Genomic DNA, 26,352 nt, shown 5'->3' on the forward strand with positions numbered 1-26,352 from the left:
CACCTTTTCAAACCTCACTTTAATATATAGGGTTATACCTTATATATACGGCTTCAAGTACCGGTATATTTTATTGAAGTAGAAAAGAAAAAGTAAAAAGCTGTAAATCTAAACCTCAACCTTCACGTAAACAGACACATTCCGAACATACAATACACGGATTTGCACCGAAGATGAGTGTGGTAAAATTATCTGATCATGCGGCCTGCATTAAGGTTATTAGTGGACATTATTAAGTAAGGTATTTATATTAACAGTAAATATTATTATTTTAACATATTTTCAGGATGTTGCAATTGTTGGAGTTCGGAATCTTCTCTGAAATATTGATTAGATCTGACCGCTTGAATAACCGTCTTTTTAATTCAACTTTGGAACTGTCAAGAGACAACATTCTTGTTTTAAACTAGAACATTTTTAATGTTATACCTAGGGTATTTTGTTATCAGATAGCAGATGTATACTGGTAGTCAAAATAACGCAAAACCTATTAATTATTCTCCCGTAACCGATCTTTCAGATTTCAATTTGGAGTCAAACTATTCAAAACGTAGTGCAATAGGTAACAACCTATTGAACGATAGCAATAAGTCTTAATTAAACCTTAATAAGAAGGTTTTGAACCAATATAAAACATTCTTTTAATTCACCATTTAATTTAAATAAAATCTTCAAGCCTTCTGTTTAATGCTTGGAAACGTGGACGATTATTAAACGAAAACGTTGTCTTTCATGGGATCAGGTAAGAATTGATAGCCTTCATAACGTAGGCCAGAACAACAACTGCGAAAATATTCTCATTGGCACTTAGACCAACACTCAAGCAACTTTCTGTCCTATATCATTTACTAAGTACAGGTTTGGGCTACCCTTAGTTAATGTGACAAGAAAAAACCTCAAGTGGTTTAAAAGGTAATAATTTTAAAGAAGGTCATCCACTCTGAACTCCTGAACTGAAATTAAATTCACTGTTTTGTAAAACGCCTAAGGCAAATCCAGAAATTCTGGACAATATCGCCCTCCCATCACTTCTCTGGGCTGAAAAGTGCAAACATAACGTCAAACACCGCAATAAATGCAAGTGTAGAAATGTCCTAGTCATTTAATACTGGTAAAGTTAACATTTAAATAATAAGGAAAAACAGTGCCGACCTACAGTAGTAACATCCAATAACTGCATTGCGAGCCGCACAGTCTTTTATCTACATAAGTTTTACAAGCTATCCAAGTCCAATGACAACATTATTGCTTATTAGGTTTAAACTTTTTTCTTATCAAACTTGACTAGTTATGAATAGAAAGGCTATTTGAAATCACGAAAGTTTAACAGGCCTATGTGGTCAATGCATGTGTCATATCTGTACTGTATTTTAAAAGGTATTCGTGACTTCTTGTACAAGATTATTAAATATGAAACTTTCAGCAAGAAGTTTCCTTCTAAAATGTTACAAAAGTTTTTAAGTTCAATTAAATCAGAAAGGAGTGCTAATTCAAATAAGACTGTTCACAGTGAAATCTATAATATACAGTATTCACAAGTAACTTTTCCTCTGCGAACTACTGTATACGTACGATTATTGGGATCGCTGGTGTGATTGTTCAAGGGGATTATTTCCATTCTCTGCTGTCCATAGAGGTAATAGTCTAACTCCTCAGAAGTAAATTTAAACTTTGGTCTTGTGTCATTTTTACAGTTGGATGACAAGCAAAGGTCTTTGGCTTGAGCGGTGATTCCCGGGGTGTGGATTTCGGAGCATTGCGAGTGTCCAAAAAGTGCAATCTGGGGCACAGACAACTGTGTTAGACCTGCTAGCGAAGAGATTGAAGAGGTTGAGGAGGAGGAAGATGGGGTTGAAGCGGATGACGATGAGGTGGAGGAGATGGAGGTCGGACGCTGACGGAGGCTCTCTGCCGAAATATCTGCTCTTTCGGGCGGCTGAATCTGGTTATGGGCTCCGCTCTTCGGCTGGCTTTGTGGGAACAGCTGTTGCCAGTGCTGAATGTAAGCTGGGTCCACCTTCAAGAAAGCAGATCCGCTGGGCTCACCGGGTTTCAGCATCTCCAAGGGTGGCTGTAAGACACAACAGTAAGTTTTTTCTATTGATGTTTATGACTTTTGTTTCTCTGAAAATCAATTGGGATCTGTACAGAGAGCAAAACCAACATCAAAAAGTCATACACAAAACAACTTCAACAACAAAGGGGTTTAAAAATAAAATATTAATAAAATGAAAGCATCCTAATAAAAAGTTCTTCGTGTTTAGTTCTACCACAATTACCGAAATAATACAGCTGTATCATTGTTGAAACACAATGAAGGAAAATTCAGACGAAATCTGACTTACGGAACTTACTTAAATGTTTCATAATTGCTCTCATAACCACGCCTTGGTTGTATTAATACCCCTCGGATGTAATGGAATGATGCACTTTGTACTGTATGTCGATACAACGCGGATTACAGCTGAGAGCATCCCTCTTTTCTATACTTTTGAGCGCTTTATGCGCACAAAACTCATTTTAAATCTTTTCAGATCTTGGACTTCCAGCACATCAATACACTTACCCAGTTTACGCAGATAGGTCTTAGCTTCGTCACTTACAGTGGTTACAGATTGTATATTCCAGACTCTTAAACCATAATCCTTTTGTTTATGGGATATGCTGTGTTCTGTATCCAAGCTCCAAGTCTGAAGTACGATATCCGAGCTCCCCCCTTCTCGCTCGCCCTCAGATCACTAGCAGCCTTGTAAAAGGACACGTGGGTTTTACGACAGCACGAAACCCAAGGGATGGGGGAGTTCACACTGGATCAAAAATACAACCTAACATCTGTCTCTGTCAGTACTATTCTCAGTTTTTGGATTATTAAATTAATCAGTCGAAACTTTTATTTGAAAGATTATGACCATAATTAGTCTATTTGCATAATAAATTATACAAAACTGCAATAACTACTCTAGCATTTTTTTAGCCATTGTGATACCTATGTAAAACTCCTTTTCTTGTTATCCTTGTCCTTCAGTGAATTTATTTGCAAATAATTTAATGGTACAAATATGCAGTCGAATTAAAAATGAACACTTTTTATAAATATGTAAATATGTTATAATTAAGGATTCACTTTCCCCAGTTCATGCTACGGTACAATGTTAGGCTTTGAAAATCAGATTTGTTAATCGTTGATATATGTATAGTATGTTTGGCACCTTACAAGTTAAATACATTGAATGTTTTCAATGAATTTGTAATCCAGATGAGAACAGATACAGCAGCTTTTAAATGTCTAATTACTTTCAATCCCGTTTTAGTTTTATTCCATTAAATATTTCAAAGATAACGGACCTCATTGCATTGTTAGTGCTGCGTCTTATCCAACCACTGGTTTTTCCCACCCTTTCTCTCAGACGCTTGAGAAAGTTACTGCTGTTTGGATTGTGTCTGTATCTAAATGTAGGACATTTTTTGCACAATTTCATCCAGAGCTGCGCTAAAAATGTTTTGACTGGCGTCTTTTTGACAGGCTCATCCGTCATTTGCAATACAGATTGATAACGTAAACTAAAAGACAAACATTATCGCCTGAAAAGGAATTCTAATGTAACTGCCATTGACAATGAAAAATTCATCTCACTATAAAAGAATGTGGATCATAACCTAGACGATCTCCCAGTGTTTGAGAACGGGTTTATGCGAAGAATTAGCAAATCCCAAGAAGGTATTTTATTTTTTCTGTTAAGTTATTCAGTTTCAAATGTTATGTAATTTCCTCCAAAAAACATTGACAAGGTAGTAAGTTGTTTTTTTTTTCTGTCAGATGTTGATAGACGGCATGTGTCCCCTGTACTTCACATACAGTACTTTCCTTAACCCCATGACGACATGAACCAATGCATTCTAAATATAATTTTATTATATCGTCGAGTGTGTTATTTTTGGACTTTTTCATAAGCGTATTAGCTAAATAGTATTTGTAATAAGTATTTATGGAGTGAATGTCTGGAACTTCAATAAAGGATTGGCAGGTGGTTCTAAACCTAATGCTTGTTAGAGCGCTCAGATTAGTCAAATGTACAAATCCGATTTCAATTACAGACAATAAACGCTAAAAGGAGAGGGATATAAAAACAAAAGTGCCACCAGGGACATTTTTAAACTTGGGAGCCAAAGAGCAATAAAAGAGCTCTCTAGCTGTCTGATTAACAATGGTCCTTTGGGAGAGATTGCAGACTGTTAACATGGTACTTGTCCATCAAAGGAGTCACCACCAGCTCAGCGCTTCATTAATTGCGCGGGATCGTTTTTGATAGAATTCGAATATCTGTTGTCAATTAATTGTGTTAGTAAAAGCAAGCTCACCACCCTATGAACAAAATGTATTAAACCAAAGCTCAATATCCAATTCACATATTGTAAATTCCTTTGAAAATAATACATTATAGAAGTGAAAGATCATTCTGATTTAAATAAATCAATAACGATAAAATATATTAAAGTAACATTATATAGCTACCTTTTGGGGAAAATGCACGTCTCAACCATGTTTTATGATAATGTTTTACGCCTTCTCTTGTTTGAGTAGCTAGACTATATTAAAAAATATTCAGGAGCATATTTTGAAAAATTGCAGCAGAGTAATACGCAAAAAGATACCAATATTCCCGAAACTCATTTTCTCTGAAAAGTTCTGGCACAGATGCGACACTATACCATAAAATGCAATTGTATATACATTATTTTAAAAGAACAGAAATAAAGTGTTGTACATACAAATCTTGGGTTGTTTTGTACTTAACATTAACCAAGAAGTACTATGAGCTATTTTTCTGCTTATCTGCCACCCTATGCTGTTAGTACTGTATATGGAGTTCCAGAGTTCAATATCATATGAAAAAAAAATCCTAATACTGATTTAAACAACCAGGGACTCAAGGTTATAAAAATGGCCACATTTAAGATTTTTAATGTAGAAGCGATTGGGCTTTTTTCCTTAATCTATACCCTCCAAATCGATGTTGAATATTGCTAGGAATTTGTTGAAGTGAAATAAATAAGGCGCGAGAGTGTATTAAATGCAAAAGGAGAGCGCAGTGGTGTTTTTCTTCATTGATTAATGACCTCTAAAATAAAACCCGCCGGAATGGGAGCTCGGATCGATAAATTAACTGCCGAAATTCATCATTTTCTTTGGCAAAAATGGTCTGATTATAGTGGGAGATGTTTATATTATTATTATTTGACGTGAATCTCAAAATGCTAATCTGGGTTTCGCCTCGATCCACATGCTCTATCAGATTCTGTCTGACATCCAATTAAAAAGTTTACATTTCTTGTTAATTAATTCGCCTGATCCTTGGAAGACAAATGGACGGCTGTCTTTGACAGGAGTCCGATAAAGAATTCAACGGCTTTTCTCTATGCCCTGGGTGTCTCCTGATTATAGTTTTAAGGTCACGGGTTTCTGGGTTTATAATTCATTAATATAGACGTCTATTCAGATGGGATTCCACAGTTTGTTTTGCATCTTCTGGATTTAATTTCTCCCAGAGAAGAGTAAGACGTGTTTGGGGGTGCATCTAATGAATGCATCAATGTTTTAAATATTTTTAATTATCCTGCACGTTTAAACGCTTTTTGTATTGATTAGCATATATTAATGCAGAGTTTATTTATTTAAAAAGTATTTGCTTTAGCGTTTGTATTTTGGGGATATTTTGAATAAAAGCGCCTGAAATAATCATATAACCACTGAACTCCCATGCAAATTTCTATAGTCAAGACTATCAACAAATATGTCTATTTTGTCCTTATTGTTAAGCGACACTACTCATTTTCAACTTTGCTGTGTTTAAAATACTATGTTTAATACTGATGAATTTTAAAAAGATCGTAATTACAACCAGTTCTGTTCTTGGTGGTATTCAGCAAAGCTACCTGCATCTTAAACGGTTTCAGTGTGGACATCCAGACCCTACAGTATATACAGTACAGTACACAATAGAGCAAATCTAACCTGTATGATTTAGTTTTAACTTTTATACGCTCGGAGACATCAGCGCAACTAAGAAACGACGTCTTTGGGATTGTTAATGATTTATATTACCTTAAAAGAAACTCCAGATAAAATATTTTCATCTTAGGAAGATTTGTTTTCTCTACTCTACCGCCTCTCCCCTCATCCCCATATTTCCCTGTATATTCCTTTCTTAGACTCTGAGTTAGAGTGCCGTTGTGGTTGGAAGTGCTTCTACTGTACGTAATACCACCTTATCAAAATGGATTTAGATGGCACAGTTCTAATATAATATAAAACCGATTTTTTATTAGGCTGAAATAGATTTGATAACGTTTATCGAAGTTAAGCCTATATAATGTTGATTATACCACAACATACAGTATAGGCCTTGATAAAGTCGTAAAAAGTTTACACAGTATGTTGGCCCATCGCTGTAAAAAAATAGCCTGCATTGCCTAGACATTTACTGTATGCAAAATAAATATTAAAGTGGTTTACTTCATACAACGTCATACAATCAAAATTAAAAGTCAATTTAAAATGGAAACCGGTAGGTATACAATGGGAAGGTACATGGCAAGATGCTGTATGTACAGTATACTAGCCTTTTATATAAAACCCAACTCTCGTCCACTGTGAGATATTTAACTGGTAATCATGTGTAAGAAACCGAAGAGGGCGCAACTATCATTCTTGATAAAACTGGAGACACGTAAAATTGCAAGATTTGGAAGCAAATACATAGAAAAGAAAAAAAAGTTCACAATTTAAACTTTAGTTGCTACACAATTCCTTCCTCTGCTACTGAAGTTTTAAACTTTATTACGACATGTTAGATACAGTTGGTGCTAGTCAAAAGTGTCAGGTGTAAGGCCTTCATAATTAACATTAAATGCATTCTTACCGCCTTTGTTTTTCATTTACCAGTAAATGACCAATATTAAATTCTTCATCATAGTTACAGTATACAGTACACATTCATGTTAAGTTTAAATTAGAAAATTAACGTCTGTATGGGAATATTCCAGTCGTCCCCAAATTCGTACTGACGTCGAACTGAACGTTGTGATGACCAACAAGTTTCTACATCCACCCCTCTCTGTTTACTATCACACTAATTTAAATCAACCTTTGATCTGTCAACTGGGATAGATGCTACCGTTTAGAAGTAGTGAACACAGCAGGCAGACGTGCACATGTGTATAATGAAATATTCACTGGATTTTGAAATTTATCATCATCGTAAACACTAACAGCAGCAGCACAAACAACATCGAGGTTAGTCCGGTAAGTTCTTAACGAATTTCGAACTAATTAATTGTTTAGCTAATAGTCACAGGTGTCCCGGTTCCGTTTGTACACCCGGTAAATTAAGAACCGATAGAGGGTAATCAATCCCTTCATTCCCAGTCTAATCGGTTATTTAAAACCTGAGAAAAATTTATAATGTGGAAGCCAAAATGATTGACACTTTCTGACTAAGAATTAAACAAAAAGCATGCAGGAGTCCCAACTGCTCAGTAATCACGTCGGATATAACTTTAGCCTGTTCTGACAGATTAGATATGTGTCATATCTAGAAACTTGAAATAATCAGGCCATTATTAAACTTTTACTGGATTGGTAAAACCACAAACCATAACTGCATTAATATGATGTTAGACTACATACAGTATCAGTGCAGAAATGACAATATGAAAGTATATACTGTACATAATTAATTACATGTTTTCAAGCTACAAACTTGCATGAATTTCAACCTCGGAATAGTGATATTAGACGTGTTTCAACTTTTGTTTTGGCAATTTTGCATACGCTTATAGAAAAGGAATGTGAATAATACACATTTCAATTATATAGATTAATGAATGTTCAATACATAAAAAACTCAATAAAAAACATAGGTCTTGTCTGTTTTACTGTAAAGATAAAAAATAATGTGAATTAATTATAAAACTAATTACATTATATAAAAATATAATTAAAAATGTGAAGCCATTTATTATAATTACAATAATTCAAATTAAATGTTTTGGTTACACCTCAATCAAATGGAAAATATTAATTTTATTCTTGTCACCTTTTATAAAATAAATATATGAACAGAAAAACACATTGTTCATTCTTACAGTACATCAGAATGCTGAAGATAAAGCAAGAACCCATCAATGCAAAAGTCAAAGTAAACACATTCCATAAGTTGAAAGCAAAATAATGACCAGCACCTCTTAGAAATAATGGATCATGTCCGCATTGCATAATAACCTATGGGATGTATTTGTCTTTGTATTTTTCTTATTTTCAGAATGATTTTACTGATGATACTAATGTAGATGGAAGGAAACACAGGTCATTACATAAACTGAGCAATACAGACAAAGTCAACAAATTAGTATCTTAAGGCAACTAGATGATAGGATGTTAGTATATGTCTGATTTCTCAGATATCCATCCATTACCTGAAAACCCTTTATTTCTGGTTGTGGAACCCAAAGCCTGTTAAAAAAAATACAGGAATCGAGATGGGACTACTGTACACCCTGGATAGCAAACCAATCCAGCATAGGGCATTCTCACACACAGTTTCTCACACACAGAGTCACCAATCTAACCTGTCAGCATTTCTATGGGAAGTAGGAGGAAACCACAACACCTTCAAAAAACCCACTCAAATCTGAGGAAAGGTCCAAATGAAGGCACCCAAGGTCAGGACTGAATACAGGACACAAAAGCTACAATATGAGGTAGCTGTGGAGCTTTTCTGTTTGAAAGTTTGTTAGCTGGAATGTTACCTAGTGCCTTTAAGATTACTGTTTTTTTATCAGCTGTTTTTCATCAAACACAAATAAATCATCCAACAGGAGTGGAGAAGTCTGCTATCACCCAGACATACTGTACAGCAACATGTCTCATTGACCATTAAGACTCAAAACAAAACTAAAGCTGTATCTGTGAAAGTATCGTGTATTACAATGTTGCATAGTGGTGGTGAAATTCCTGTTACGTCTTTCAGCAAACGTAAGGTAACCTGCATGTCAAGAGATTGCTACAGCGTTTTATAAGTTTATTCAGAATATTCAGACAATTGAAAGGTACAGTATAAATACTTTGATAGTCTATGTACAGTATACATGTTGCCATGATGGTACTATATACTGTATATTAAAGTTGAAAAAGATACTGAGATTTAATTATCAGTCTCAAATGACAGTCTCAAAAAGTCAGTTGATTTCATTTCATTTGGGCTTAATTTATTCTGAACTAAACATGTTTTTAAAGGACAACAGGAAAAAATTTCAGTCTGTAGTTTTGACACTGATCTTAATATGTATCTTAGGTCTCCATAAACACATCTTCATGTGAACACCTGCCATTTTGTGACAAGGATGGTGAGACTAATTTGTTTTGTGAGTCCATCCATGTTTTGCACAAAATAGTCATGTGAGTTATAATTTATCATATGCCACCTATGATGTATCATCATTTAAAAGCATACTTCAAACCTCAGACCTCCCTGTAGAGAGTTCTGGATATTTATGAAATTTAAAGAATGGGAAAATACCTTTTACATGACAGGAGTAGTGTTTCTAAGACAGAACAGTGCTGCCATTCACAGCAAAGTACAATTACAGCCTTCCTTGGAGACACTACCTGTCTGAACATCAGAATACATTTTTATACAGACAGGTTTCTATTTCTTTATTCACTCAAAAACAAAACATTCACCTTAAGAGAACAGAGACAATTTCTAATTAGAAAGATCATTTTGGCACTGTGTGCTATTGCCAGGTGCTTATTTTTTTGTCTGTTTGTTCCTGTTTGAAACCATTTACTTAAGAATTCTACTCAGCATCTGTGGTATGTTGTACTCTCCTTGTTCAATCTTCATGTTCAACTCAGACATTAAAGAAGCTGCAGATCTAAAACGGTTGTAAGCCCTCATCTGATCCAGGCTGCTGGTGAACACAACACAGCCCCATGCTGAGTGGATTGATTTTTAGAGAGAATGAGAAAGGCAAGATTTTAGTGCCTGTATCACAGAACAGGTGGCAGGCACACAGTGATCAGTGTAGATCTTGCAGAGGTAGACAGCTGCCACTGTTCATCATTTTGGTAATTATGCATCACCCTATTGGCCGATAGCCACGCCAGATAGAGTCTTGATCTATAGCCACATTGCCTTCTGAAACAACAATGATTGATAATGGTGAAGTTAAGAGAATCAAAGTCAACCATTTTTCCACTGGACAGTGTGGAAAATAGGACTTAACATTTACCCCCCAGTAGATCAGCTTTCTGAGATCACAAATTGTTTAATTTTTAAAACAATATCTTACCTTATCTGAAAGTAGATGGACCTTTTAAAATAATTGCACATTATAACTGTTATAAATTACATATTATAAGCAAAACAAAGAAAACAATTTAAAATATGGAAAATATCAGACAATTTTTTTTTTCCGGAGATGTTGTCATAATAAAAAACAGTTCTTCAGTAAATGATTAGATAATATGAAATTTAACTAGAAAGCTCAGTATTGGTAAACTCAACACTATCTCCTGAGTCGGCTCATGCAGCGTTCACATTATGGTAAATATCAAGTTCTTCATTATAAAACATTTAATCTGCCTGTAAAGAGACATTAGTTTCTTTCAGCCTGAAGATATACAGTACAATAATCCCCTGAGAGTGGAGCTCATACTTGTTGGTCGTCTTTGACCGTTTTTTAAGAATGAAAAATCCTGTGCTATGGTGACCAAAACTGACCAATGTATTACAAATGAGGTCTTATTAGTGACTTGTAAAGATTGAACATAATAAATAAATAATCCTTACACTTTTTCTGGATATTTCCACTCAAAGCACTTTACAGGTAGGGGACTCCCCTTCACCACCTGTGCAGCATCCACCTCGATGATGAGACAGCAGCCATAGTGCACCAGAACGCTCACCACACACCAGCTCTCAGTGGGGAGGACAACAGAGTAATGAAGCCAGTTCAGAAATGGGAATTATTAGAAGGTCAAAATTGGTAAAGGCCAGAGGGAATTTTAGCCATGACAATGTAATGTAATGTACAGTAATGTTTCCTTATTTAATTTGTAAACCGATCGCAATGTACTAAGCATTCTGTTTTCTTTTTATTCAAGACAGCTTTGATGAGGGTACCTTTCATATGTAGCTTAATGTGGTTCAGAATTTTCCATATCAAATATACAGTGTATGTTCCTGCTTCCTGCATGGATCACATTGCACTTATCAATGTGAAAGTATATGTGACAAGCGTCTGCCCATGATTTTACTGTTTCTTTGTGATTCCCCTGTTACTGCTTCTTTGTTTGCCACTACCCCTATGTTTCAATCACCTGAAAATTGTAAACGTTTGTTAAACTATAACATTGTATAATCAAAATTGATAATAAAAATCAGGAAAAGCAATGGGCCTAAAAAGAATCCCTGCGGTACACCACTGCTTACATTCACCCAATTAGAGCATAAAATGACATGTTGTATCCTGTTCATTAGCCAGTTCTCAAACTATGCGTGCATTGTGTGTGTGGATTGCTATAGCTTTTTATTTGAGGATTAATCTTTTTTGTGAACATTTTTATTAAATGTAATACTTCATAAATGTACCCATATACAAACCAAAACCCGTTTTTCACCACACAACACCCATTCCATCCTCTGACTTCTAATCAGTGGCACCCCCTCAATGTTTATGCATTTGCAATGCTTGTTCAAAGACTTCTAGTAAGGTTTCTGATAAACAAGGCCTTCTGTTTCTAAATTCATATTGAGTATCATCTATCTCTTAAAACGCAATTATAAGATTGTAAGAAGTAAGATCAATTGATTTATCCCTTGGTCGTTTTTGGACCACTTTGTATGAATTTGTGTTATATTTGCAGTTCTTCAATCTGTGGGTACAGTGTTCAAGTGAGTGGTACAATCTGTCATGAGAATTTAAATATTCAATGTTGGGGTCAACAAATTACATCTCTCATTTTGTAAAGTATTTATGGGAAAACAAAATCCGGCTCCAGTTATCTATTAAAGTCTTTTTAGCCAAGTAGAACCTCATTATTAGTTACAGTACTGTATGTAAAATGTAGTAGTGGAGCTCCTTCTACATTACGGGGGATGTTATGGACATCTTTCTGTGTAAAAACCTGTGAAAAATATTTATTTAGTATTACTTCTAATTGTTTTTTCATCTTACTTTATTAAATCCATTCATTTCTGATGAACTTCTTACCCACCCCATTTACAGTTATTTTAATAAAAATACTTTTCATTATTATTTTGTCTCTATCCTCCAGAGTCCACCTTCCTGCGGTACTTACACATTTAATAATACCACGTTCTTTTTGTTTTAATATAGAATTCGGATATCCTTCTTCATAAGTGCAGGTAGTTCAACATACTTTTTTTTTTAGATTTGAATTTGGGGCCCTTTTGCTGCAGTCTGGTAATAGAAACCCTGTAAGTCTTGCAAGAGAATAGATTCTCAAGGACAAGTGCACTTGTCAGCACATTTCCCTAGTAACATCGAAAGGACAGCAGTCTCTACTCGCAGGCTCTTAAAGGTTAAGAGAATAAGCTCCCTGGAGGGCTGGAAAGTACAGCTGAGATATTCTCAAAAATGTGAAAATGAAAATATAATCAACATGTGGTCAGCTAAAGCAAACACAAGAGGCTGAGTGTTCTTAGTGTGTGTTCTAGCGCAGAGGTTCTGCATGATCTAATGGATGCCTCAGAGTGTCAAAGAAGTCTTAAAACAATATAGGGTTTCAACAATGATTTAAAACTCAAGCACCATAGAGTATAGATATGATATAATACACAGTACATGCTCTAAGCAGATACGCATGAAGGCTATATTTTTTATTAAATAGTGCTTTAAAATTAAGGAAAAGGATAGTTTATGTGAAAGGTATACTAAATTATAAAGACTAAAGTGCTTCTTTTCAATGCTAAAACTGATGGTGGCCCATCTTTGCAGACAAAAGTACTCAGTGGTCAGTGTGTAGAGTTTGTGGAATATCTGGGATCACATATGGATCAGAGTTACACCGAGAATATAGACAACATTTATAAGAAAGAAAATCAGAGGCTGTTTTTAATTCAAAGACTGAAGAACTTTAAGTTTGGTCAAAATGTCTTAGAGATGGCATCTACAAGCCTTGTTGAGATCATCCTGGCATTTAACATGATAGTTTGCTATGGAAATCTGGGGTTAAAAGGCAAAACCCAACTGTCCATTTATGAAATGGATTGTGAAAAAGGCAGGAAAAATCATTTGAAACAGCAGCCCCAGCTCAGCAATTTACATCATAATAAAGTTCTCAGAATGACAAGGAGCATCATAGCTGAGTCCACACACCCTCTCAGTTCATAATACTCCCATCAGGAAGACGGTTTAGGGTACCAAATTTAAATCTCTGCAATAAAACTGCTCAATGAATGTATGTACTGTAAATGTAGTCACCCCACTACTTTTTATTTATCCATTTATTTATGTATCACATACAGTTGTTGTGATTTCATGTACTTCATGTGATTTTCTGTTACTTTTATGTTTTGCTCGTGTGTTTTGTACATTTATGGGAGAAGCCAAAGACAAATTTCCACAGTAGTGGACAATAAAGTATCTGTCTTAAGAAGAAAATTAGATCTACTATATCAGCACAAACCCAGCGCACAATAGGACAAGAATGTAATATATTCTAGAGTACTATTTGTTATATTCAATTGCAATCTGAAATTTACATTGCATTAAATTATGAAACCTACCAAATTAAAAAATATTGAAGTGAAATGAACACTGTTGTGATAAAGTAACTTCCATGTCAAATGGCTTGAAAAATGCAATGAAAAAAAGTAATAACAATAACATTCCTAAAGGAATGTAATTTGGGAGGAAAATATTATCTTTTAGAAACTATTTAAACTCACTGAGAATGTTGATCAATCTTAACCAATGCTGAAAAGCTAGCGTATTTCTGCCGAGATAATCAGTTGATTTTTTGTTCTATAGCATTGTTTAATAACCAGACAAAGAGCTGAAAGGACAGAATAAAAAAAAAACATAAGAAAGGTTACAGAAGAGAGGAGACTATTGAGCCCATTTCATAGCTACTAACTAATATGGTAGATCCAAAGAACTCTTCAAATTGTTTCTTGAAAGACGTCAGGTGATGGGCCCATTGTTTGCCTTGTCTTGAATTTTACCTAAATCTTCTTGAATTTAGTTTCTTGTCTTGTCAGTTTTTCTGCCAACTTGATCGTACAATACAAAAGTATCAATGTATGAACTTAGAGCACTGATCTACAGTAAACTAGCCAGTGGTGTTCCAGTGTGCCCATTACTTTGTTTGTTAAGCAAGACCTTTCTGTTCAAAATCAATGTTCATCATCCCCTAGAATCCATATACAGTAGACCATCCTCTATTTTTTTCTAATTATTGTTTATATGACTTTTCTATAATGTTACTACTTCAAGACTTTGCAATGCTTCAGTTGAGGGATAGTTAATATTGGATCCTGGAGATTTATTAATGAGTGCTTCAAGTCCCTGAAACTACTTGAAACTTAAAACTTCTGCCTCTCCGAATTTATTACAGAACTCCATCCTTTCACAATCTGATCTGTATTGTTGAATTCGTTCTTAGCGAACACCTGAGTCGGTACTCATTTAGTATATCGACCGTTAACATTTCACTGTCTATATGTTTACCATTATAGTATAGTAAATGATACATTTTACTTAATCCTTTTTTATTAGTAGTATAATATCAAAAAATCTTTCCCTATTTATTTCAGCCCTCATTAAAATATTCCTTTCCTTCTCACTTCCATCCATTCAATTCAAGGATGCGAGGGAGCCAGAGTCTGACCTGGCAAGAAATGGGTGCAAGGCAGGGTACATTGAGGATAGGATGCCAGTCCATCGCAGGGTGGACACACAGATATGCACACATTCACATCTAGGGTCAATTTGCCCAGGATCCAAATAACCTTCCAGGATGTTTTCAGACTGTGAGAGAAAACCAGGATACCCGGAGGAAACCCACTCAAACACAGGGAGAACAAACAGACTTCATGCAGATAGCACTCCAGGTCCATAAAAGAACCAAATTCCCCAGTTCTGAAAGGCAGCAATGCTCATCACTGCACCACCATGTTGCCCTCTTTCTCTCTTTGCCTTTCTGATATCCCTTTTAACCCATGCTTTCAGTTCAAAATGCTACACATGGAAAATCTTAATTATACTTATTTACTTACTGTTGCTGTCTTTTATTGTCCCAGATAGGAGCTCAGATTCAATGTGCAAGGTGTGGTCATGATAGTCAATGCTTATCCTGGTATTCTGCATTGTTTGTTTGATGTAAATGTCTGACAGCTGTAGCTCTTGTACACCAATAATTTTATCCTATATACAGAAGGTCACTTACAAGAAAAAAAAAAGTTCAGTTAATTTTGCTTGTTCAATTTACACTTTAATTCCATACTCCATATTCTTTTGGAGTGTATTGCATATCATGAAAATTCCAGATCTACAGGTGCTTACTTCAATAACTGACATAAAGGTTGAAACAGTAGTTCTGTCTACACACTGGATGGGCCACTAAAGACAGAAGTAGTAGCTATTTTATAAGACCCTGTTCTGAAATGTACAGCTTTTATTATAATAATAATAATAATTGCTTACACTTATATAGCGCTTTTCTGGACACTCCAGTCAAAGCGCTTTACAGGTAATGGGGACTCCCCTCCTCCACCACCAATGTGCAGCATCCACCTGGATGATGCGACGGCAGCCATAGTGCGCCAGAACGTTCACCACACACCAGCTCTCAGTGGGGAGGAGAGCAGAGTAATGTAGCCAATTCATAGAGGGGGATTATTAGGAGGCTATGATTGGTAAGGGCCAATGGGAAATTTGGCCAGGACGCCGGGGTTACACCCCTACTCTTTTCGAGTAACGCCCTGGGATTTTTTAATGACCACAGAGAGTCAGGACCTTGGTTTTACGTCTCATCCGAAGGACGGCGCCTGTTTACAGTATAGTGTCCCCATCACTATACTGGGGCATTAGGACCCACATGGACCGCAGGGTGAGCGCCCCCTGCTGGCCCCACTAACACCAATTGGGCCTCCTCAAAGTAATATTGTCCAGGCCTTGCTGAAAATTAAACTTTGAACATGATTACTTACAATCCAAGTCATACCTCAACCCAGGACATCATGGTGAATGGGACGGGAAGTGAATGAGTGTGATCTGACAAATACAAACATATCACAAAAACCTGCATATAAAACATGATATCAGTGAAGAGTGAATTAAAAAAATAATGCTCTATAATTGTACTTATATGATTCTGAGCACTTCAACTCTTGGATCTGTACTTGAATATATGAACTCTTTCACATTGAAAAGAGGGATTACATGGCAGTTGGGTCTCTGTTTATAGAAATTAATAAAAACGTTTGCCCATAAAAGACTTTAATTCTTCACCATATACACCCTGTCCAATCCTGCAGTCTGGAAATTAAATATTTTGGAAGTCACAGCATGAGGTTCCATAAAACTCCAAAACTTCAAATCAGGCTGTCAAATGGATATCATAAATATGTCACTTAAGAAAGGGGGCTTTGATCATTCTGTTATAAATTAGGATTTTAAATTCTTAAAGAAATATTTTAAAATAAGAACGATGATCTTTGTACTCCTCCACCATACAGTATATTTTGTCTGAAACAAGCAGTGAGTGGCTTTAGTTTTACAGATAAATAACAAGTGCCTCACTGGCAGTTTTGAATAGTGTGAGACACTGGTTTTAAACAGGGGGACCCATGCATTTGCTTACTGTTTATTGATCGGATGATGCTGATCAACAATCTTTTAGAGTTCTACAAATATTGCCTTACCTGTGGGCATTTTCATATAACACTCCTGTCATCCTGAGATTTCTTCATACTGTTGCTGTATTACAGGAGTTCCCTCCACAAACATCTGTAAATGTTTTTTTAAGAAAAAAGGAATGTGAAGTCTTCATTCTGCTTAACTCAACCTGCACATTAATATATTGTTACTAGTGCACTTGAAATTCCCAATTCAGATTTTTTTGTTTAGCTGGGTAAAGCATCAGTTACTTGGCTATAATCTGTCAATATTCTTAGTGAAATTTCAGGGAACACTGGAAGAAGACTATGCTTAACTAGTTTCTAGTCAAAATATGGCTCATAACTTTGCAAACTAAGTTGCCCAAAATACTGTATACAGTATATTTTTACTCAGATGACTTGAATCAACGGAGTAACAGTTCAAAATAGCTTATCAAAGTTGTTAAGAATATATATTTTTATGTCCAGCAGTCTCTCCAGCTGGGAAAAAGGAAAAGGTGCTGGAATCAATATCTGGGATTTGACAAGTGCCAGCAGTCAGCTTGGTGTTTGAAGAGGACGAAACTACCTCATTCTCATTGTGCTGTATCAGAATGAAAATACATTCTCTACATCAATGAAAATGAGACTGTAACAAAGTGCAATTTTAACTTAAGATAAAAGACAACAACTTTAGAATAGCATTCAAACACTATTAATACAATCTACATAAATCCAAGCACTTCGGTAGTGTGTGTCAACATACAGTATCGTTTAAAATACAGTACTGTAAATTTTTTCTTATGTTCAGCCTTTAAGAAGCTACAGTACATGTAAATCGATATTGCTAGAAAGGGAAAAAAAACAGCACAGTGCATTCACAAAGAACAGGTCTTATGAAAATAGCGGTGCATTTTACATTATAGAGAAAGATGAAAGGTTATGAAGAAATAAAAGGAAGAACCAAGTGAGACGTGTTACATCAGGACTGTTGTTTAAACAGTTCTATTTGATCACAGCCCTGTGTTTGAAATGAAGGCATTAAACTCATTGCGGAAGTTTGAACAAATATAACTACAGCAAGGATAGATACTACAACTGTAACATCCCCCACGAGCCTTATGCAGTGTAAAGGAATTCAATCCAGCACTGTTTAGCTATAGAAAATCATAGCCATCATTCTGGTTGGAGATTTTACCTCCTAATGTTTCACATCATGCTACATGAAAAATAACAGCATGTCTGCATAGCATTTGATTTTTATACCTATTATGAACCATAGTCGTTACTTGAAAGTGAAAATCCAGTACCGTTCTTGCAATTCGTCTGCTCTCTTTAAGAGGTGGGATCTGCCTTCCCCAGGAAGTATTCTCTGAGTGAAATCCAGATTTCTTGAGACTGCGGTTTAGTTGTCCACGTCTTTCCTGGAAAAAAGCAAAATGGAACCGAGGACGGTGTTCTGCGTTTTCGTTCTATTTTTCTTCACAGGGACGTTTTCAGAAGATGTTATGGGCTCGAACGTCAAGAGGGGACCCAAAGTAACAGCAAAGGTGGGTTCTGCTTGAATGCTTACTGTATTTTATTATGACATCTTGGAACCGCTAAACCACCTACAGTAGATTAGATGAGCACACACAAACACGAACTAAAATACCGAGACGCCAAAACTATTTAAATCTTACAATTCATTGTACTTATTTATATCCAAATTAACAAATTAATACGTAATCCATTTTAATGGTTTGACTTCTTTATTTTGACCTTGTTGTGTTCCGTGGTGCATTGAGATATACTGCATCTCTAATGTTGAAAGATCTTGTTAATTCTTAATATCCATAAAAAACTGTAGCGCTGGAAAAAATGTTAGCGTGTGCTTTCAACTCCATGTTATAATCTAAATAATAATAATTCAACAGGGCAAACACTTATTTTCTGGTATACTAAGGCTTGCAAAAACATTAATTTGTACTCTGTTGTGTTGAATGAATTACATTGCTTTCTATTGTTAGTATCATTATCCATACCTATTCGTTAATGTAGGTTAGTATTGTTTTCCTTGAATTTCCCTTGAAGTAAACACAATTGTGACCTGTGTCAGGGTGATAATTTTCTCGGGATTACTTTAATGTGAAGCCTGTGCGCATCCTACAGAGCGTTTTCCTCAGTCATTTCTATATGTCTTAATGATAATTCCTTACTTGTTTCAGGTGTTTTTTGATATCCAAATAAGAGGACTTGAGGTGGGAAGAATTGTGATTGGACTGTTTGGAGACGTCGTGCCAAAAACTGCTAATAACTTCATTGCCCTTGCAACTGGAGAGGTACTGGGATAGCATTTGTATTATAGTAGTATTTAGGGTTTATATCATATAACTTAATGTCATATACTAAATTGTTTTACATTGTGATATTAGATGTTGTAATCTAGAATCAAAGATATCTTAAAACATATGGTGTATAAAGTAAAACTGAAGAAATATCTACACAGCATATACAGTACTCATGCAGTAGTTACATGTACATCTGCAGACAGTTGTATTGCTTTATATTCCTTCAGGTTAGTGTATCGGTATGCGTCCTTTGCTGTACTGTATATAAGACTTGACTATCTAGAATTTATAAGTATACTGAAACTAATACATGTGTCATACAGTTTATATCATTTAACGTAATACAAGGCCATCTTCAGATGCTGCCTTTAATTACTGTAGCCAAGATTAACAAAAGCAGAGTTCCATCGATTTTTTTAGTGATAACTTTACAGTACATTATTAAAGTGGTGCACAGTGTCTCATAATATACTGAGCATCAAAAGAAACTTGTCATCATATAATTGCAACAAATTCCAAAATGGTTCTGCAAACGAGAAAATATATTATTTGTTGCATATACATTGACACATTATTGAACAGAAATGACAGAGACGCAATTTTTCTGATTAACAGTTGTTTCAAACACTGTTTCACTACAGTGAATGTCATAAGCACATAGTGTGTGTGTGGCCATAGCTGGAGACAGTACAGTCTTGGACAAGGTTGCAGAGGAAACCTTTTAGAATACTTTCCCACTGTAGAACCCGAACAGCGATGTGCGTGGTCATTGGGCTCTGAGCCCGAAATGTCACACATCATCCCAGGTCTTTCCACATATGTTTAATGGGGCTCAAATGTGGCAAGTTCAGCATCTATGAGATCACTGTCTGCAAGAAAAGTCATGTTTGTTACATGAACAGCATGAGGATATGCGCTGTCCTGCTGGAATGTTGTCATATCAGGAAGAGCCCACAGAAGGAGCAACAAGTGAGGACCCAGGACGTCATCAAAGAAACTCTGTGCAGTCAGGTTGCCTTCAATCACTTCAAGTGAAGAACTTCTGTGAAACCCGATAGTGACTACACACTCCTTCCCAGACTGCAACACTTGGACCTTTCCATGACATTGACCATGCTAAATCACCTTATCACCTGTGTTGAATCAGCTCTGTCACTAGTAAGGTGATTTACTGCTAAGGCAACAGCAAATGTCACTTGAGTTTATCATGGATATCAGTCATGAATGAGCAAAATAATATCAAAAACATTTAAAGGGGAACTAAAGTCCCTATTTCTCATATTGGTCATTAAATCTCAGAAACAAAATCAATTAATTAACATATGCAAAAAAATTCAAATTAAAATCATGACATTTCTGGAAGTAATGTAAGTTGCCGTGTTGTCACAAACCCCTGGTCTCACCATGGGTGAGAGCGAAAGTTTCCATGAATTGTGATGTGATGCGGCCCTTTCTGCTCACTAGTCACTGTAATGACTAATGTAAAGCAATGTCTGCTGCACAACCTGTACTTATTCGCTCATACATTTCTCTGCAGAAATGTTCCAACGTGATCTGCATGCAAGCTAACAAGTAAGTAATTTGGTTGGCAAAACTATGACAAAGTCGAAAGTAATATTTCCAATGGATTAAAAGTGATGTACAGTATTCACAAACCTGCTTGTTTACAATGTAACAGGCCGCTTCACATCACCTGAAGTTGTGTTGCCTTGTTCTGAATCTCACAATATGGTGCTGCGCATACCTGGAAATTTAATCTACTGTATTTTGTGATGTAAATTGGATGTAAAATGGTTTGAAATGCACTCATCAATGCTGATTCTTTGTAACCCCAAAATGTAAAAATAGCATTGGAATTCCCCTGGCATGAAGTGACACAGCCTTAATTTTATCACTTAAAAACAAGTTGTAAAGCAACAATACAAAATCAAATTGGAGTGTTTTGGTTTTGGAAGGTAATGGATGTTTTTTTAACACATAGCTTTTGATGAGTCATTACTTAATTTGTTCTGAAAGACTGTTATTGTAAAGAGTACTAGAAGCATCCACCCAGTAGTTTAAATATGATTCAAGGTATAAGAAAGAAGTACTTAATTACAAAGTAATTTTCTAATCTTTTTCTTGCCAGAATATGTCAGTTTAATGTGTTTGTTGATCCTTCAGTTTCATTTTTTACTCTTCTGTAAGTCTTCAGTGACATGTGTTTGTAAATAACAATTACATCCTCAGCTTTGAAGTCCTGGAATCTGCTTATGCTTGATAAACCCTTTTGTGAAAGAAATAGGATCTGTCTGTTCAGAAGTCACGGGGTCTTTATTTTATTTGGTAAAGTCACTTTCAGAAAAATAATATTTTTAAAAGAAAAGTAAATTTAATCCTGGCCTAGGGGACCATGAGGTAGCAAATTGGTTTGGTGTGGTGGGTTTTATCTTGTTAAAGTTTGAGAATAATTAATGAAAACATGTTTACTGTTTGAAGTTGTTTCCTGGCAATCTAGGTAAACAGAGATTAGCATGTTTGAAAGAGACTGTTGAAGTGTTATTATAAAAAATAACTTTCTGTGATGTCACAGTAAACATTATATTGACTGTATGGTTGTTCAAAACAATTATAAGGTTGATAAATGTCTTCATGTTACTAAATGACTGGTAATTTAGACAGCTCAATAGATAATAATGAGAATGTAATCTGTTATCTATTTCATAAAATTAAATTAAATAATACTTGATTATGCTTTTGCATTGTATATTGGTATATGTACTGCATCAATACTTGAGTATACCTGCTGCTCACAAGCTATGAGTGTAACAGTGCTCTGATGAGCCATGAGCTGGTTGCCTCAATTTCTTTCATTTCTAGAATTCAAACTCACAAGACATATCTTGTCATACTTTGGCTAAACATCTGATAATCCTGTCAAGTAAGCAGGAATGCCTTTCAATCACCAAAAAGGCACCATGAAATATGTACATATTTGTATGTACAGATGACAGTTCTCATCATTTCAAAATATACAGTATTATTAGAAAAAATAAAAATAAAAACTCTACAAGAATGTATTTGTAGAGCAAAGTAATTATAAGAGTGTAATTATAATTATAATTAAATTTGTTTGAAAAAGCCAAATTTAATGAATAAGCTTACATTAACTAAAATATAATAAATAACAGAACATTCACATCAATTTTCCACGTTATAATGTAATAACATCTTACAAATCAAATATTTAGATGATGTATAACTTGTAGACTTAAAGTTGTACTTTAAGCTAAATACTGCAAACAAATCTACACTTTATTTTTCAGAAAGGCTATGGGTATAAAGGAAGTAAATTTCATCGGGTCATAAAGGATTTCATGATACAAGGAGGAGATTTCACTGCTGGAGATGGAACTGGAGGTATAATGAATTCTTTTTAGATTCAGGGCATTAAGCTTTCGGCATTGGAATCTGTGATTTGAAATCAGAAACTTTGCTCCTTTGAGCAATATTGCATGTTGCTCATTTTGCATATTGCTCATTTGTGCTACTGTACACCTTGTCCTTTCCAAGGAAAGGAATGGTGACTGTATTATCCTAATACAGTGAAACAAATAATATTAACACTTTCATATAACATTGTCTTCCCAAAGTAAACCAAAGCGCATTACAGGTGGGAGGGGCCTAAGTCTATCCACCATTGAGCTGCAGCAGTTTTTGGAGGGGCACGTGGCTGTCATTTTGCCCCAGGAGCACTCAACAAAGCAGATAAGGTGTAAAAATGAGGAGTTTCTTGGAATTACAGCACTTCAGATAGTGGCATGAGACCTCTAGTGACCACAGTAGTAGTCACTACTTAATTCTTTTAATAGGTATCTAAATATGCTGTTACTTGAGATGGCTTTACTTGAGATTATCTTTATTTGAATGTTTAATCTAATATTTGACATTCTAAAACAAACCTCTTCTAGTGTATCTGCTATTTAAACTCCCTTAACAATTCATAGTCCCAAAGAATATGAACAAACCCAAACCAAGAGCAGCAGTGTGACTAAATATACTGTACCACTATCTTTGGGCTACAGGAATTGGCTTTCACTCTCTTTAACCCGCTTTGAATACCAATCTTTTGCTGTATGCACATGCCAACCTAATGCATCAGCTCTCTTCTGGTTTGGATTGAGAAATTGAACGAGATGAATGCTTCATAAACCCAAAACTCTCTTCCCCATTTCAGATTTTTTTGTTAGTAGCACTAATGGAATATGATCCAATGTGATGCTGTGCAAGACATGCATGTTGTATGGCTGTATAGTGAAAATGTAGGACACTACAGATGTCTTGCTACTGTGATATGCATTGCATTTTTTTACTTTCTGCTGTCCCGCATGAAATTAATATGTTCTTGCTCTCCGTCTTTGTTATGAATCCTGTTCTCAGAATATATACATATTATACATCATAGGCTATTGAGTTGTGATGTCTTTTTAATGTTCTTTCAATGCTTTGAAACAAATGCCTTTGCAAAATTATAAATAGGGACGATTTGGGTGTTTAAATTAATGATAGATTAATGCATGGATTAAATTAAAACTATTAACTTGTAACTTTTTTTATTTTACAACAGGCAAGAGTATTTATGGGGTAACATTTCCAGATGAGAACTTCAAACTAAAGCACCTGGGAACTGGATGGGTCAGCATGGCAAATGCAGGGCCTGACACCAATGGTTCCCAGTTCTTTATTTTAGCTACGAAAGCTCCCTGGCTTGATGGAAAACATGTTGTGTTTGGAAAGGTTCTTGAAGGAATGGTATGTGATATTTTCATGTGTTTATAGACTGGAAACACTCTGAATTTAAGAAAGAAGTAATGTTTTTTTCATAAATTTGAATTAAAGACCCATTAAAAGGAACTCCAACAGTGTTAACATCCACATAGTGTCCGAGTAATCCATGTAGTGTGGCATTAGTCTTTATACTTTATACTTCCTTATGTGTTGGGGTGGCAGAGTTTGGTTTACTTTGACACATTATAGAATCATTATTGATGGGACTGCCATGGATGGCTAGGAAATAAATTGTCAGAAAGCAAAGCACTAGAAGTATAAAAACATATACTGTACATCTAAGAGAAGTTCCAGAAAACGCAACCCAGGTTTCTTGAAGGGAACACTAAGTACTTCCTATAGTTTGTTACACATAAATGTAGATCAGTAAAGATGCCTTGTCACTAGCACATCCATGTCAGATATGAAATTATTTTTTGCCAAATGGAATGGAGTGACTATATTAGCTGAGGATAAACCTGGCCCTAAAGGGCAAAAGTCCTGTAGGTTTGATAGATTTTGGAAACAAGACCATGTTTGTTTAATGCTGTAACGGAGTGGTGGCACTGTGGCTAAGGATCTGCGCCTGTGGCTGGAAGGTTGCCGGTTCAAATCCCACGGCAAGCAGAGGAAACCTTCTCCATTGGGCCCCTGAGCAAGGCCCTTGACTCCAGCTGCTCCAGGGGCACTGTAGAAATGGCTGACCCTGTGCTCTGACCCCAAGCTACTCTCTGCCCGTCTGTGTTCCTGTGTCTCATGGAGAGCAAGCTGGGGTATGCGAAAGGACAAATTCCTAATGCAAGAAATTGTATATGGCTAATAAAGTGATCTTATCTAAATATTTGGTTTTGGCTAATAGTGTGATTGGAACACCTGTATCCATTGAGTAGCTGGGGTGCTCATCAAGTTAATATCTGTAGCTCTCTTCTATTGGATTTTTTTAGGTAGGAAACTAATGGTCAGTGGAACTATTGCCCATATTGGACTCGATCCAAATGCAAATATATCATTTAGTTCAGAGGAGGTCTAAAATATATGCTGTAGACTGGTTCAATTTACTCTTCGAAATGGGAAAAGCCTTACTGTAGGTAACAGCAGTTGCTTAGACCTGGAGGGGGTGATTCTTCTGTTCTTAATTCACAATTTAAACATGTAGTATGTAGAGAAAAGCAGGTTTAGAGATTCCAATCTGTAACTTGTCTATATTTTTCTTTTCAGTCTGTTGTTCACACCATAGAACTTCAAGATACAAATGACAGGAATGTGCCTTACCAGGACTGTGTGATAGTAAACAGCGGGAAGATTGATGTGAAAGAGCCATTTGTGGTTGAAGTGGAGGGCTGGTAGTAAGTGATAAGTGGACGAAATACAAGACACAAACCATCACGTTTAAGGAGAAGAAATGTCATTATAGTTCACTTTTAAAAAAAACAACAACTTAAGGGCTGCTATGCATTAGTCTCAAACTGATTGTTTTTCAAAAAGTAGTTAATGCTTTTTTAACTGATCTTTTACTTAAACTTATTCTGCAATAACCAACAAATATATAAGATCAACAACATGTTGCACCGATTCTTCCAGCTGTATTAACAGGGGACATTAATGAGATGAGTCATTTTTCAGTATTTCCCAATTTACTATGTATTTAGTTAATGAAATGTATAAATTAACTGGTTTATGCATTTTGGATCATGTACAAGACAACCCTTGCCAAAACTACTGGAAACGCCCTATGAATTTTGGATGTTAAATAACAGTTTGCATGTAAACCACTGGCATTTATTTAAGGATGTTTTTCTTGATTTTATAACTAGATTTTATTTGTTCTGCAGTGTGCTTGAATTTCTTCTAATGTCCTTCAGGGCATATGTTTTCCAATACTTTGACGATAGTTACAGTACCATTAGGTTTTCAATGGGATGTTGTTGGTCATGCTGTGGCATCTGTCCTGTTATACTCATAATATATCCCCTTAATTTGTTTCTCAGACATCAGAGCTGACTGAGATTATTCCTGGGTTTTTATCTGCTGTTAAATACCGGTTTTCACTGATTTTGTTGCAGATTAATGTGTATGGGAGCCATCACGGGTTTGTCAAGACACACTTCAAGCATGTAATTTACAAAATGAAAAAATATATGCATCTTAAATACCAGTAGAAGAAAATATACTTTTGAAAGTCATTTAAAGATTGCCATTGTTCAGTTCTTGTATTGTGTAATAAAGTAATTTGTGCAACTGCACTACTTACTAAACTGTTCAAATCTGTATTCTATTTATACAGTTGCAGACACCCAATGTTCTACATC

General features: G+C 35.5%; 2 protein-coding genes across 6 annotated transcripts in view; one reads left to right on the plus strand and one right to left on the minus strand.

Annotated features, from left to right (window-relative positions):
- The window catches only part of prdm6 (PR domain containing 6), a 65,360-nt gene extending 48,329 nt beyond the window's left edge, over nt 1-17,031 (minus strand). For 2 of the 4 annotated variants that reach the window (XM_006626936.3, XM_069187232.1), the window contains exons 1-2: nt 2,567-2,703; nt 1,573-2,071 (exon numbers count right to left, since the gene is read on the minus strand). In XM_006626936.3, coding sequence (XP_006626999.1) covers nt 1,573-2,059 — 487 coding nt within the window. In that variant the 5' untranslated portion in view covers nt 2,060-2,071; nt 2,567-2,703. Of the gene's footprint in view, nt 1-1,572; nt 2,072-2,566; nt 2,704-16,952 lie in introns of those variants that run through there. The other 2 variants (XM_069187231.1, XM_069187233.1) reach the window with 2 other exon arrangements.
- A 1,210-nt stretch (nt 17,032-18,241) lies between these two features.
- Nucleotides 18,242-26,286, plus strand: ppic (peptidylprolyl isomerase C). 2 transcript variants are annotated; one of them, XM_069187235.1, is made up of 6 exons: nt 18,242-18,457; nt 19,115-19,228; nt 22,543-22,636; nt 23,844-24,028; nt 25,262-25,389; nt 26,107-26,286. In XM_069187235.1, coding segments are annotated over exons 1-6 (633 nt in total). In that variant the 5' UTR covers nt 18,242-18,346; the 3' UTR covers nt 26,108-26,286. The 2 variants fall into 2 exon arrangements, with proteins under 2 accessions (XP_069043336.1, XP_069043335.1); XM_069187234.1 differs by having other exon boundaries at nt 18,251-18,457; nt 25,262-26,286.
- Nucleotides 26,287-26,352: the final 66 nt, after the last annotated feature.

The sequence above is a fragment of the Lepisosteus oculatus genome, chromosome 3 (genome assembly GCF_040954835.1).
Source record: "Lepisosteus oculatus isolate fLepOcu1 chromosome 3, fLepOcu1.hap2, whole genome shotgun sequence".
NCBI lineage: Eukaryota > Metazoa > Chordata > Actinopteri > Semionotiformes > Lepisosteidae > Lepisosteus > Lepisosteus oculatus.